The sequence below is a fragment of the Daucus carota genome, chromosome 7, assembly GCF_001625215.2.
Source record: "Daucus carota subsp. sativus chromosome 7, DH1 v3.0, whole genome shotgun sequence".
In the NCBI taxonomy this organism is placed as follows: domain Eukaryota; kingdom Viridiplantae; phylum Streptophyta; class Magnoliopsida; order Apiales; family Apiaceae; genus Daucus; species Daucus carota.
Genome location: NC_030387.2, coordinates 38,761,828 through 38,776,592, shown reverse-complemented (window position 1 = coordinate 38,776,592; position 14,765 = coordinate 38,761,828). Strand labels below are relative to the sequence as shown.

At 34.7% G+C, this 14,765-nt stretch overlaps 2 protein-coding genes across 2 annotated transcripts; one reads left to right on the top strand and one right to left on the bottom strand.

Annotated features, from left to right (window-relative positions):
* Positions 1 to 2,146: 2,146 nt before the first annotated feature.
* On the bottom strand, positions 2,147 to 8,088 carry LOC108196430 (serine/threonine-protein kinase AtPK1/AtPK6). Its single transcript, XM_017363712.2, has 6 exons — positions 7,053 to 8,088; positions 6,139 to 6,221; positions 5,934 to 6,054; positions 5,633 to 5,806; positions 2,772 to 2,879; positions 2,147 to 2,675 (listed from the first exon to the last, which is right to left on the bottom strand). Exons 1-6 carry the CDS (start codon positions 7,665 to 7,667, stop codon positions 2,379 to 2,381), a joined length of 1,398 nt encoding a protein of 465 aa, XP_017219201.1. The 5' UTR covers positions 7,668 to 8,088; the 3' UTR covers positions 2,147 to 2,378.
* Positions 8,089 to 10,307: 2,219 nt separating this feature from the next.
* LOC108195907 (polynucleotide 5'-hydroxyl-kinase NOL9) lies at positions 10,308 to 14,360 on the top strand. The gene is made up of 9 exons (XM_017362922.2): positions 10,308 to 10,658; positions 11,250 to 11,347; positions 11,439 to 11,472; positions 12,042 to 12,211; positions 12,330 to 12,513; positions 12,923 to 13,103; positions 13,228 to 13,327; positions 13,714 to 13,841; positions 14,083 to 14,360. Exons 1-9 carry the CDS (start codon positions 10,480 to 10,482, stop codon positions 14,134 to 14,136), a joined length of 1,128 nt encoding a protein of 375 aa, XP_017218411.1. The 5' UTR covers positions 10,308 to 10,479; the 3' UTR covers positions 14,137 to 14,360.
* Positions 14,361 to 14,765: the final 405 nt, after the last annotated feature.

Below are 14,765 nucleotides of genomic sequence, written 5' to 3'. Positions count from 1 at the left end.
TGAATGTGAGTGCCATTGCTTTTAGTCTTTATGGATTTGTAAAGGTAGTGGGCATTGTGGGACGTTCTTTTGATGTCTGGTTTAGAAAAAAAGGTGCCCAGAGATTTTATTCATGGAGGACAACTGTGATGTTGTTGAAGTGGTGGATAGCATCCATGGATTATTCGGTTACTCATTTCAACTAGAATAATGATTTAGGTTGTACATTTGTCGGCGATTTTAGAAGATACAAATTTATTCTCGGCTATTCAACTCAAATTTTAAAAACTATGGGGCCGTTTGGGTGAGCTTAAAATAAGTGCTTCTTGCTTAAAATAAAAAAGTGAAGTAGAAGTTAGAAGTTAGTTAAGACTTATAAGTGATTAAAGTGTTTGGGAAAAAAGCAGAAGTCATGAAACAAAAGCTAAGAATCGTAGCTTTTTATAAGTGCTTCTCGACTTTTTACACAAACGGTACGAAATAAGTGCTTCTAACTTAAAAGTCCAGAAGCGGGGCTTAAAAGCCCCGCCAAACAGCCACTATATAAGAATCTTGACGTATTCAGTTTGGATTTTGAATTATGTTATAAATTCTGGTGATATTTAATCATAATTTTAAATTATGTTTTAAAATCTGATGATATTCAATTGAGATTATCTAAAATCTATTAAAATTTGATGATATTCACATGTTAATAATTTTTTTGGACTTTATAAAATGATAAATTTTGTGGGATTTTCTAGTTAAGAAGTTTGAAAATTAACATAAATTCATGAGATTTTGAAATATTGCACTTAATACCTAAAATTTTACATCAACTTTACAACATTTTATATAGTTACAGTATAAAATGAAAATTCATTAAAATTCCAGTTAAATATAACCCGTAAATCCGTATTATCAACTTCAACACAAATTCCGTCACAGATCGAAAGTGATCTTCAGTTGAAAACCTGAATCGAGTACTATAAGATTTCCTCCATCAGCACAAGGTTTCTGATATTTTATGGGCAAGTGTATGTATGAGTGATTAAACTTGTCTTGGCACGTTTGTTACAGATATAGCTGCGTTACTTTAGTATATGAATGGTTATCCTCTAGTCCCACTATCTTAAAGTATATATGAGCTGGATGAGTTTATACGCAGCTTATATGGGTAGATGCTTCATGCTAATAAGAGCAATAAAGTAGATGGAGACCGGTGTGGCCCCTGGTTACACAAAAATTACATCTCAACTGCAAGCGGCCTCTAGGTCCGTTGGTATCTCTCTCGCTCTCTTTACGAGATACGGCCATACGGGACACCTCTGGGTCCGCCGATATCTCCGTTCTCTTTACAAGATATGGGACATCGAAGATTCATACCTCTCACTCTTTTATGGGATACGGGACATTGAGGATTCGAATCTCTTGCTCTTTTACGAGAGACGGGACATCGAGTATTCGAACCTTGTCAAAGACTAGACTTGTATACGAGTGTGTTTAATTATTCGACAAGAAAAACCCTCCCAAAGAGGCAGAATGTGGAAGTTGACAAGCTATTGCTCTGGGTCTCATAGTCAAATTTTCTTCCATGAAACAACAAAGAAAGTGTGCCAACTGCAAGTCATGCGAGGCCAAGTCTTTCCAGAAGTTGCTGGGAAACGTTAAATGGTCATGTTTTTCTTCTCAGGATTCTTCTCAGTTGCTACTAACAAGAAATTTCATAGATCATATGTATTTACCGCTGATAGACAATTCTTATACTCTGAAGTGTAACATAAACAATAGGCTTCCTTCTGGCTTTACCAACAGCAATGCAATCAATGCTAAAAACTCGATCATTTCTCAACGATCTCATATATATTTTCCTCTTATTGATGATATTCAAGACTCGACAGAGACATGTGTAGTAGCTGTCCATAACTCAGCTGTAAGGGCAATAAACTGAAATAGTTTATACAAACTTTGTATGATAAGAGGTGTAGTGGGAAATTATACGATCATCATTAATTCTGGACACTTATCTGTCTGGTTGCTTAAGCCTCCCCACTTTGACAGTAGGCCAGACCTCCAGACAAGTGTACATAGACAAAGGGACCAACATAATTATGCAGGTGATCTAGATTTAACAAGACAGTGAATGAGATGTGATGATTAATACACATCAATGAACACATACCAGGCGTAAATATAGAAACACGTATCTTGTCTAAGAGACTTCAAAACAGCAGATTCTTACACGTAAAAATAGAAACATGTTTCTGGTCTAAGAGACGTTAAAACTTTTACACAGCAGATGCTAAACGTAATATAGCACATGAATATATGTGTGGGGTCAAAATTTTTGGTAATCTTAAAAGATAATAATTTACAACTTACAAGAATTAGATCGACAAATTAGGTGGTGGATTCTGGCTTTACTCTTCAGCTTGTTCAGAAGAAAGCCAGGGATTGGGTGCTATGTAAGTATACCCGTGAAAGTGCGCACCTGCAGTCGGGGTAGGAGCTGGGGAGTCATCAGCAGGCATTGCAGTCCAACACGAATCAAAATTGGCAGTACAGTCTCTGCCACTCACATCAGGCTTGAACTTCGGGATCAGTTCTTTAGCTTCCAATTTCTTCCAATTAACAGTACGAAACCACTTGTGACCTTTAATCTCATCCCCTCCCCTAGGACCGCTGCCCAGCCTTTTTGTCGGGTCCTTTTGCAACAACTGAAAAACAAATGAAGTGCATAGATCATAAATCTTGACAAATTGATGAAAGGATTATTTTCTTATTATTTTCTGAAATCTGGTAGTTATACTTACTCCCTTGAGCAAAGAATGAGCATCAGTTGTTAGGTGTGGTGGAAGCTTCATTTTTTCTTTGATAATTCTCTCCTGTAGCTTCTTCCTATTGGCATGCGTATATGGCGGCTAATAAACAATAACGAAGTAAATTAAAATTTACAATGAGAACCCCGCAAGAAAGCAATTTTCCAATCCAAGCTACAGCCTACATATGTATCACCGCATAAAAAACACCTTGACAGAGGAGACGATCAAAGTACCCTTTGTATTGCTCAGAAAACATTCCATTTCAATTAAAATATAAGATTACTTAAGCTGTCAAGATTAAGGTGCTTGGATGGAACATGGAATCCCAGGACAGGGTTCATCAGTTGTTGAATTTTGTGAGGACGGTCAAGATAGATGTACAACTGGTTAAAAATAAAGACTGTACATATCTAAATGCTATACAAACATCTTTGATCCGTACCATTTCGCATCCAGGATATACACATAACATGACATTGTAATTTCTAATAAGGTGTTGTTCTCTCAAGTCGCAAGGTTGACCCTACGTCCCTATCTGTTCATATTGTTTCCTGTTCTTGAATCTTGATTTTCTAGAGTTAGTCACTTTTAAATATCAAGATTCCATTTCTATGTAGGTGCACATTATACTTCAACCACTAAAACTTCTTCCGCAAATAAAATTATTGGGAACCAGTCTGATCAATTTAATTGAAATCTTGGATACAAACTAATCCGATTTCAGAGACGGCTCATATACAAGTGCATCCTAGTCCGGGGTCCTACTCAACTGATAAAAATACTCTTCGTACTTTTAAAATTTTTCAATAAAAATGTACGAAGAGTAATGTGAACATTCAAATTTCAGCAATTGTATGTTTGTGTGTGAAGTAATCACAAATGGGACTTGTTGTGTAGAAGATTTTACCAACAAATTGATGATGATTATTTCAAGATTTCTCATGTGTTAAGGACAATGAAATGCAGTACTCTAAACCTGAAGAAATAATATTTGTCGAATATGTTGTGTCAAAATTAGCAGTTTTTCTGGTGTTGTTCATGGATTTTTGTTGACTACTGCAAAAAAAATCTTGCATATTATTGTTGCAAAATTAGCAGTTTTTCTGGTAGTGCCATACTATAGGTCTACTGTTGTCGTTCATTCACTTATTGATGCCCTAATTCTTTTAGTTCACATCAAAGATTTCTGTGCAGACAAGAATAACATTTGGAATTCACTTGTTGTAGTGTATAGAGCTGAACCTCATTGGAATGGACTCCAACACATCGGACCATAACAGTGGCATACAATTGTTTGGAAAACCTTTTGCAAAAGAATGATTTTAAAGGTGCTATAGAATTTGCCAAGAAGGTGCAAACTTCATTGCGAAAGCTCAATAGACTTTCGCATTTTCTAGCCCAAACCGTTGTGCAGGTTTCCAGCGAGGATGAGGAAACAGACTGGTACTCAGTCCTTGGTGCCGATCCTTCAGCTGATCTGAAGACAATCAAGAAACTGGAAACATTGAAATCAATGAATTTGAACAATTTTCCAGTTTCTTGATTGTCTTCAGATCAGCTGAAGGATCGGCACCAAGGACTGAGTACCACTCTTTTTCCTCATCCTCGGTGGAAACCTGCACAACGATTTAGGCTATAAAATGCGAAAGTCTTTTGAGCTTTCGCGATGAAGTTTGCACCTTCTTGGCAAATTCTATAGCACCTTTGACATCATTTTTTTGCAAAAGGTTTTCCAACAATTGTATGCCACTGTTATGGTCCGATGTGTTGGAGTCCATTCCAATGAGGTTCAGCTCTATACACTGCAGTAAGTGAATTCCAAATGTTATTCTTGTCTGCACAGAAATCTTTGATGTGATAAAAAGGATTAGGGTAAGAATGAGTGAATGAACGACAGCAGTAGACCTGTAGTATGTCACTACCAGAAAAGCTGTTAATTTTGCAACAATAATATGCAACATTTTTTTACTGTAGTCAACAAAAATCCATGAACACCAGAAAAACTGCTAATTTCGGAAAATATTAATTCTTCTGGTTTAGAGTACTGCATTTAATTGTCCTTAACACATGAGAAATCTTGGAATAATCATCAACAATTTGTTGGTAAAATCTTCTACACAAGAAGTCCCATAGTGATTACTTCACACACAAACATACTATTGCTGAAATATGAATACTCACATGTTCACATACTCTTCGTACATTTTTATTGTATATTTTTATTGAAAAATACTATTCGTAATTTTAAACATGAAAAATATGATGCTAAATATACAAGTGCATCCTAGTCCCGGATCCTACTCAAATGATGCTACTACCATAAGACGTATGAGAAAGGGGACACTTTACCCAGGATAAACTGGTGACATACAGAGGGTGACAAAATACAACTTATTCATTACAAAAAGTTGATATGATAAGCTGATCAATTTTTAACCAGAAAGTATAAACGAGATCCCCAGAATATGCTCAGAACAGTATTACTTTTAAATAACTGATGTCATCAGAACAATGTTGTGCATAACATTATAATTTATTGAAAGGGCAGTAGCAAGTTATTCACGATATTCCTTAACTGGTTTCAATAAAGAAGCATTTTTTATCCCTCATGAGGTCTCCACCTCACCGCATTGGTTGAGACTAATCCCATGAGAGCCTACACAGAATTTTCATGCATTATATTGGTTGTTCCACCCGATTCTACAGGATAAGGTAAACTCCTTAGCATAGTCGTCTCAAAGGAGTGTCAAACTCGGGGCCCTTTAACCCTACATGGAACAAGTCCTTGCCAAATGGCCATCTTTTAGAATTTTTTTATCACCGTATTAAATTATGTCGACGAAGAACTATACCTTCCCATTTAACATTTCGTACAAGAGGATCCCAACACTCCACCAATCTGCATCTTTGTTGTGGCCCTTAGAGAGCAAGATTTCCGGAGCCATGTATTCTGTGGTCCCACACATTGAATTTGATCTGCTTGATTCATCAATTTCCTTGGCTAGTCCAAAATCGGTAAGCATAACCTGGATAAAGAATACCAACTTAACACAATACTGATTGAACTCAAGGTCTAAATAATAAAATGAATATTTTTAATTTGTATGATTCTCATTCAGTTTAGTTATTAGAGTATATTGGCATGACAATTACATGTCCATCAGCATCCATGAGTATATTTTCAGGTTTAAGATCACGATGCACGATTCCTCTATTGTGAAGGTGTGAAACAGCGGATACTATCTCAGCAGTATAAAGTAATGCCTGATCTTCGCTACCAAAGACACATGCGAGAACAAAAGTCAATGCTTGAACCTAAATAATAACAACAAAAATGTAGGACTGCCACAAATAATACCTGAAGATCCTCTGCCGGTAGAGATGATAAAACAGATGCCCTCCATTTATAAAATCCAGGATCAGATATAGCTTAGACTTTGTCTGCATGATTGAAAAAAACAGAAGAATGAAAGATAGTAAATTATGCCTAGAAAAAGAGAGACAACAGTAAGGTGCGGGGGGACCTTGTTGACACTCAGTTGTTAATTCATTGAGGTAGAGAAGACTATAAGAAAGGATATATTTATTACTTGTGGCACGCGGTTACTCGGTAGGGTCATAATATACTCGTGTTGTGTAAGCATATGATACTACATCTATCTGGAACCAACCTAGTAGCCTAGACTGTTTTCGTACTCGAAAAAATTTGCTCAAGTTTGCCAAGAATGGGGAAACAACCAGATATGCATGCAAATATGGTGCTGCCTAAAGCGTTCAATTATGAAACCAATGTAAGAACACATTTAAATATCAACCAGCTAAGAAGATGACCATATAGGCCTAAGGGTATACAGGTGAAAGTTTTAACATCAACTTCCCAACAGGTAATTGCAGTATCTCAAACAGAAAAATGTCCATACTCATAATACAAGGATGTATATAGATGGATTGTGTTGACCAGTAAATTCGTCCATCCGAAACACGAACCAACATTCTCACAACAAAATGATGATCTCAAATTCGAACTTCAATTTCAAATGATTACTCATCCTAATTTCAAATTCGAACTTTGTTGCCACAATCATTTAACAAACATTTGAATCTTTGCCAATTCTTTTAACATTCTACAAGCTCAAACTGAACTCAAAATTACCAAGCCAAAGCTTTTACTAAAGAAATGTATTAATCCACAAAGACACAAATCAAATAAACTATGTCATACAAATCAATATATAGCGAACTAAGCACATTGACAGGCAAGCCGAATTATACCTGAAAAGAATAGCGAAGCGGGACAATAAAAGGATGAACAACCTTAGTAAGTATATTCCTCTCCGCATTCATATAATCGACATGATTATTCTTAATTATCGTATCTTTCCTCATAACCTTCATAGCCAGAATCCCATCCCCAAATTCCTCCCCAGCCCTATCCTTCTTCCTGACCTGAAACACCTTCCCAAAGGAGCCTTTCCCAACCAACCTCAAAATCTCAAAATCCCCCGGCCCAATTTTAGCCACCAAGTCCCCACCTTTCCCACACCCCTCCTCAAGATTCTCCCCCTCAGCCTCAGACTCGGGCTCAGACTCGGGTTCGGACTCGGGTACGGGTCGGGTCGAGTGAAAAGGCAACGATTTCGACAGCGTAAAACGCGGGGAAGGCCCAATAAAAGAATGAGAACGATTGTGAATCACCTGAGGCTGATCAAACGAAGACCTGTTGGTGGAATTGGACGGCGGGGATGAAGAGGTGGATGATTGCGGCCCAAACACATCGGAAAAATCAAAGTCTTGATCGTCTGAAGAGGGGATTGAGAGCTTGTTCAGCTTGCTTGCTAGCATTGAGTGGTAACTCTTCTTTTGTGACGACGACGAAACCATGTTCATTTCTCGAATCCAATTATATCTCAATCTTCTTTCTTTACGTAATTTTGTCAAACACAAGACGGGTGCGTAAAATATTGAAATTTTTGTGTGTATAGCCAGCCAAGAAAAGAGATTCAAGGCGGGCTGAGATGAAACGAGGGTGTTACATTTCAGATGGCGAATATATAAATTTAATATGATGTGTTTTTGAGATGCAAGTTGGATGGAGCTAGTAGTAGGCGTAGCCCAGGGGAGTTGTATAATAAAATGGGATAAATTCTAATGTACATCCACTTAAGGGGGTGTTTGGGAGCAAGGCTTCTGGGCTTTCAAGCTTAGAAGCCCGCTTCTTGTTTTTTGCGGTGCGTTTGGGTACTGATATGAAGCACTTATAAATGGTAAAAGAAGTGGAGGAAAAGAAGCTATAAAACCACGCTTTTTTTCGTCATCAGCTTTCGCTTCTTCAGTTCATCCTGCTTTTGTTTATTTTTTATTCCTTTTTATTTATCACATCATGTTATCTTCATTTATTGAATATAAGGATTAAGCTGATGTCTTCAATTACTTCAAAAAAAAAAAACTGATGTCTTCAATTTTAGAAAATACTCAAATATATAAATATTATATAATAATATTTATATAAATTCTTAAACACACTTATAGATCACTTAAATATTTAAATGTGAGACATTGTAGTCCATTACAATATATAATCTTAGAAATTAATAAATGAAACTTATAATAATAAAATATGAGACAAAGCAAACAAAAAACCATTTTTTTATATAATATAAATATTAATCTAATCTCATATTTTCATCAACTTTTCTCAATTTATTTCGTAAATATCAAATAATTATATTACAAAACTACGAAACTATACCAACTTATAAGTTAAGTTATCCAAACACTTAAAAAATTATAAGTCACGGTATCCAAACAATTATAATAGCTTATAAGTCCAAACCAACTTCTCACTTTTAATCCACTTCTTTACTTTAAGCAATAAATCATTTCTTTTAAGTCCAGCCAAACGGCACTTAGTTGAAACACGAAGGGTGTTAATGTTCTGATTGAATGAATCTGTGTGTGTATGCGAACTCATGTGCGGGACCCAAGCCGATGATCCTCGGGCTTGTCAAAAATGGAATGGGTTACACCAGATGAGCCTGTCCTGTCGAATGATTCTAACTTATCTTTTTTATTTTCATTTTAGAATATTAATCCTTCCCATGGGCCATGGCTATGAAATACTTATAAATATCTTATTGATATAAATTATTGTTAAAATTTTTTTTTTGAGAAAAATTGTTGTTTGGATATTTAAAAAGAATGAATATTTTTATGCACAATATTTATTAAAGATTTTTACAAACACAATTTCCACTGGTTTTTTTTCCGAGAGGCCCTACTTTTTTTATTTTCGTTAATTTCTTCGTATAAAATTCATTTTTCGAGCATTCGTTTGCCTATCTTTTGAATTATTTGAATTTTTTTTATTTAAAATGAAAGAAAATGAAGGAAGAAAGAAATATTTGTTACGATGAATAAAATAAATATTTGGAGTATTTTTTATTCAACTATAATCCATTCAAGCTTCTATTTATATTTAATATTTTACTAATAATATATATGTGATATAATATTTACACAAACCTAATTATTTCAATTAAATATATCCCACTGAATTTATATAATATAATATTAATTTGAAAAATTATTTTAGAGACGCAGATTAAACGCCTCTCCTGATTTTAAAATTTTAAGAAATTAGAAAAATAGAAATAAAATAGAGTTATCGCTTCTCTGTTTTATATATTGATGATTGATGATTGGCCCGTTTTAGTCTAATTCTAAATTCGATTTTTTTTAAAATTATTTTAATATCAATGTATGAATAAATATAAAAATAAATAAAATAACTTCAAACGAAAAGAACGCTCCTGACTCCTCTCTCCTCAGTAGGGCTGTAAATCGATACGGACTATCCGGTGTCTCGGCTCATATCCGGATCGAAAATATGATACATGTCTCATATCCGTTTTGGAAACGATCCAAATTTGGCGGAAAAATTAAGTCCGTATAATATATGATCCCGGATACGAGCACACCTATACCCGCTCAGATTCGGTCTCATATAATTTTTCATAATATGATCCTACCCGAATAACCAAATATGATCCACGGTTCATATTCATTTAAACTCATATACACATTATATTTTAACACCATCATATTTGCAAGTAAATAGTCATCATTTTATAAAATTGTAATATCTTATTTAAGTTTATATCTTCATAAAATATGATTTATTTAATGTGATAATGCTTATTATCTTCATAAATATTTAATAAATGATATAGACCAACATATAACTAAAAAATTATTATACTTTATAATATTACGTTTACTTAGACTAAATGATAATTATTTGAACAACTGAAATAATAATGATATTTGATGTTAGTGGATCATATCCGGCTCATATTCGATGGATCATAAACTACCCGGTTAAAAAATAGAAAATACGATACTGGATCATATCCGGTTCAGATCCGAATCTCAAATACCCGGGATCGGTTTATATCCGAATAAAACGATCCCGGACCCAAATCTGGACAAGCTAAGAATAATATGATCCGGTACTTGAGCAGAGGGATCACCCGGCTCATTTTACAGCCTCAGCCCCAAAACCCTCAAAACCCCTGTCGCCAAACACGCCCTAAAGGCGCAACCATCATAGCTTAAACGTGAAAAGCCTCTCAGAGTCTCAGTACACCTTCACGCTGATTAACCTTGTTCATCTCTACACACACAAAGATAAACACTTGCCATGGGAAGTTCAGGTGGAGCAGAAACATCGATGATGAACATAATAATTCCAGAAGAATGGTCTGAGGCTGCAAGAACAGTGGCTAATGCAGCTTCTCCACCAGTTACTTTTGTTTGTGGGCCTAAAAACAGTGGCAAGACCATCTTTTCTCGCCACCTTGTTAATGTTCTACTTCAGAGGTTTATAGCAAACAACCCCTTTATGTAAAAGTGTTAATATTCTTGTTTGTATGTGTTTTTGACTCTTTTCTTGAATGTTAATTGTCTTCTTTTAGGGTGTAAAGATGTGAGATTTTTTAATTTAGGTGATAAATGCAATCCGGGTTTGGTATTTTATTGTTATTCAAGGTGAAAGTTAGTATCTTTATGTGAATTATGTTTATATATGCTCTTGACTCTTTGTTGATTGTAATTGTGTTTTACTTGCATAAAGATGTGAGCTTTTCTAGTTTAGGTGATAAATGCAATCCGGGCTTGGTTTTTTTTATTGTTATTCAAGTCGAAAGTTAGTATCTTTAATTTTGTTTATATATGCTCTTGACTCCTTGTTGATTGTTAATTGTGTTTTACATGTATAAAGATGTGAGTTCTTTTAGTTAATTGTGTTTTACATGTATGAAGATGTGAATTATCTCTACCTTGTTAGGAAGGAATTTGCCCAATTCTTCACGTGTCTTTCATTTTACATTCATTTTATTGGTGAACGCAGATTCAGCAATTATTTTCTTTCAGGTTTTAGATTATAATTGAAAGTATCCTTTATGTCCACAGTTATGAAAGAGTGGCTTATCTGGACACAGATGTTGGGCAAACCGAGTTTACACCTCCCGGTTTTCTCTCACTTACTGTTATTGACCAAATAACTCCAGGTGACATGCCTATTGACATATCAGAGCACACTTCATTGAGTTGATTTTATTTTATGACATTTGATCTTATTTTTTTTTCCCTTTTAATTAGATTTGACTATTCCGTGCCTGAAGACGCCTGAGAGGTATAATTTCTGTTGATCTAAGTAAAAATGTCACTTAAATTGCTTATTTAGAATCTCTTTGTAGTCATTGAGATCAAGTTTTGGTAGCTGTCATGGGATACAAGATTATTTTTTGTCTGAGTGAAGTTCAGCTAGGTTTTAAAATGCACAAATCATGCGTCTATGTTGATATACTATGTGCTTTGCACCATATAGTGAATAGTTCCACATTTCTCTCTGTGCGTGCACGCTCAAATTTAAGTCAGTAGCTGTCAGCCGATGACTGACTAGAGAAATATGGTCTGGCTGGATACGAATAACGTTTTGTCTTTCTGATCTATCATATGAACAATTTTATGAATTCCATATGCGCTGATCCCCTTTGGTCAAGTTTCTTATAATTAATTAATGGAATTTTCACTTTCTTAAATGTCTGTGTGCTGTGATATGTATCTACGTGTTTTTTTTAATTAATTCTTACATGAAAAAGGCAAGCAACATATGATATTCCTTTTGAGTGTTGCAAAATGTGATGATATACTTGTTAGCAATTGGTTTTTTTATCCTCCCTGATGAAAATCTTATTTTAGATGCTACTTCTTTGGTGATATTTCTCCAAAAAGTGATCCAACAATGTACTTGAAGTATATATCTGCACTATATGACTACTATGAGAAAGAGTTCAACATGTCTGATCTGAGTGGTCTTCCTAAAGATACTGCAGTGCCCCTCGTTGTCAATACTTCTGGATGGGTCAAAGGTCTGCTTGAATTTATCTCTCTTATCATGTATATAAGTAGTATTCTGCTTAGTTTTATCAGGAACAACCACAATCGATTCTCTTTCATGGAGTAACAGTTCAAGTTTCTGAGGGTCAGGTATTGGATTTGTTATACTGGTGGATATGCTGAAGTACATCTCTCCTACACACATGGTTCAGATCCGCATATCAGCTGACCATAAGAATCTGCCAACTGGGGGATTTTGGTTGGACGAGAGAGATGATGCCTCAGCAACCTTAATTGAGATCAGTTCAGCTCGTCAGGACTCTTTAAAAAGATCGTATGTTCTTAACATACTTATGCTCTATTGAAGTCGCATCCTTAACTTTGCTAATGATGCCATCAACCAATATAAAATTTCTTAGTCATTTCCTGTAAATTCATATGGACCTGTCGTCTTTTAACTTTCCTATGTTTGTGTCCTTAGTATACCTGTTTACATTTTCTCACTCTGGTAGATGACTTTTGACTGCATAGTGAAATGTGTTGCATCTTATATTGTGTTTCATTAGTTATCCTAGTCAACATAATTTATATGTGAGGCCATAAGGGATGAAGTACTCAGTTGATATCTTTGTAGTCATAAATAATTCTATCATTCCATTCCTTTTGGGACATTTACCACTTATATAAGAAATATTTAAGTAATATTAAATATGTGCTTTGCTAAAGAGTATTTCTCATTTCAGGGTGCTAGTACAAAAGGATGCACGCCTTCTCCGGGATTTACGCATAATGGCTTATTTCAGGCAGTGCTTTCCCAGTGAGACAAATATCACCACAATTAAGGAACTTGCTCGTTCATTGGCTGCTCACCCTCCTTATGAAGTTCCATTATCAAGTGTCAAGATTCAACATCTCCACAGTCAGGTTTTTTAAAAATGTCACATTAAGTCGATTTTTATATTGTTTGTTGTAAATAAATCTATCCATTTTGATCTAATAATATCTACATATTTTGAGAATGTAATCTATTTATGCTTGATATATACAGGTCCCAAGTAGTGAAGTCTTTTATAGTTTGAACGCTACCATTGTTGGCTTGGCTGTCAGTTCTGAAGATAATGATCGTTTGCCTAGTTGTGTTGGCCTAGGTAAGTCATTTTCACAAAGCATACACGCACATTCATGGATTTCTGTTTTCTTATCATATAACGTAGTCCATGTTGAGTCTTCTGTTCCAGCTTATGAAATTGAGAAGTCAACTAGGTGTTCAACTAGTCGTCAAGTAGTTGAGAAGTAAATAATTTAAGTATGGTTATATATATAATGCATATCAGTATACATATATATAATGCATATCAGTATACACATGAAGTAAAGACGTCGGTAAGTCACATATTGTTTGCACTGCATTATTCTCTAACTATTGTTATGACTAGTAGTCAAATTGTTCTCTCTAAGTTGAAGGCTCGTAATATAAAATCTTAATATCTATTTGTTACATGCAGTAAATACTTTTCTCATATCTGATTAACAGGAATTGTCCGAAGCATCGACACACAGAAGAAGATAATTTATGTGATTACACCTGCTCCGCACAACACTTTGGAGAAGGTTAATCTTCTACTACAGGGGTTTATCCAAATACCAAATTGTCTTTTGCAGGTATGTATAGCTTTTCTGCAAATTCTCTGTAATATTGTCCAGTTAAATGAAAAGGTCAGACTGTTGATTTATGAATCTCATGAATATATTACTGTGCACTACTACATCATTACATACAAGTATACAATACAATGACTGCATCAGCTTTACTTATCGTAATGACAAGTACACTACGTTGGCATGTTGCCCGATTTTGAAAAAGCTCTTAATAGGCTGTTCATAATTATATCACTCTCTGCAGGTACAGGGATGCTTTTCACCTTACATGGCTTCAAATGTTCTGCCAGTAAATTAGGAACCCCTGCTTCGGAAAGTCTTGAGGCCATTTTGCAAAGTTCAGAGCCAAGTGTTCATAGTTGCCAAAATCATAGCTAGCTTGGAATTATTTTTATTTTTTTTCTAGCTCTCCAGGCTTATTAAAACATATTCACGACCTTTCTCAATTATTTCAATATGATATTCCTGAACAAAGTTGTTTGGATATCGTCACTCTATCTTAGTAGTGGTCTTGTGAATTCACCTTTGTTTGAATTACCTTGAATTCTTGAAACAATCAAACAAGTATATTCAAGTTAAAATTACCACTTTTGTCAATTTTCTCTAAACAAAACTCATTTTGTCATCAAAAAATGTTTCAATTAAAAAATGTTTCAATATTAGTTTGTTAAATTTAAAATTATAACTTTAACTCAGTAAAAAGTTGGAAATTATTGTTTATTTATAAATTTGTCTTGATTCGGTAATATTAAATTTATCTTTTAGCGGTCATTTTTCATTTTCTATAATTTGAACATCATCTTTTCAGTTTTTGAATATCTCATCGATTAAACTATCAAACTAATACGAGATAGCTTAGGTATATAGGAGTAAAGATAATTTATTTTGGAAGAAATACAGTTGAAATCAGATAATTAATCGAGAGTA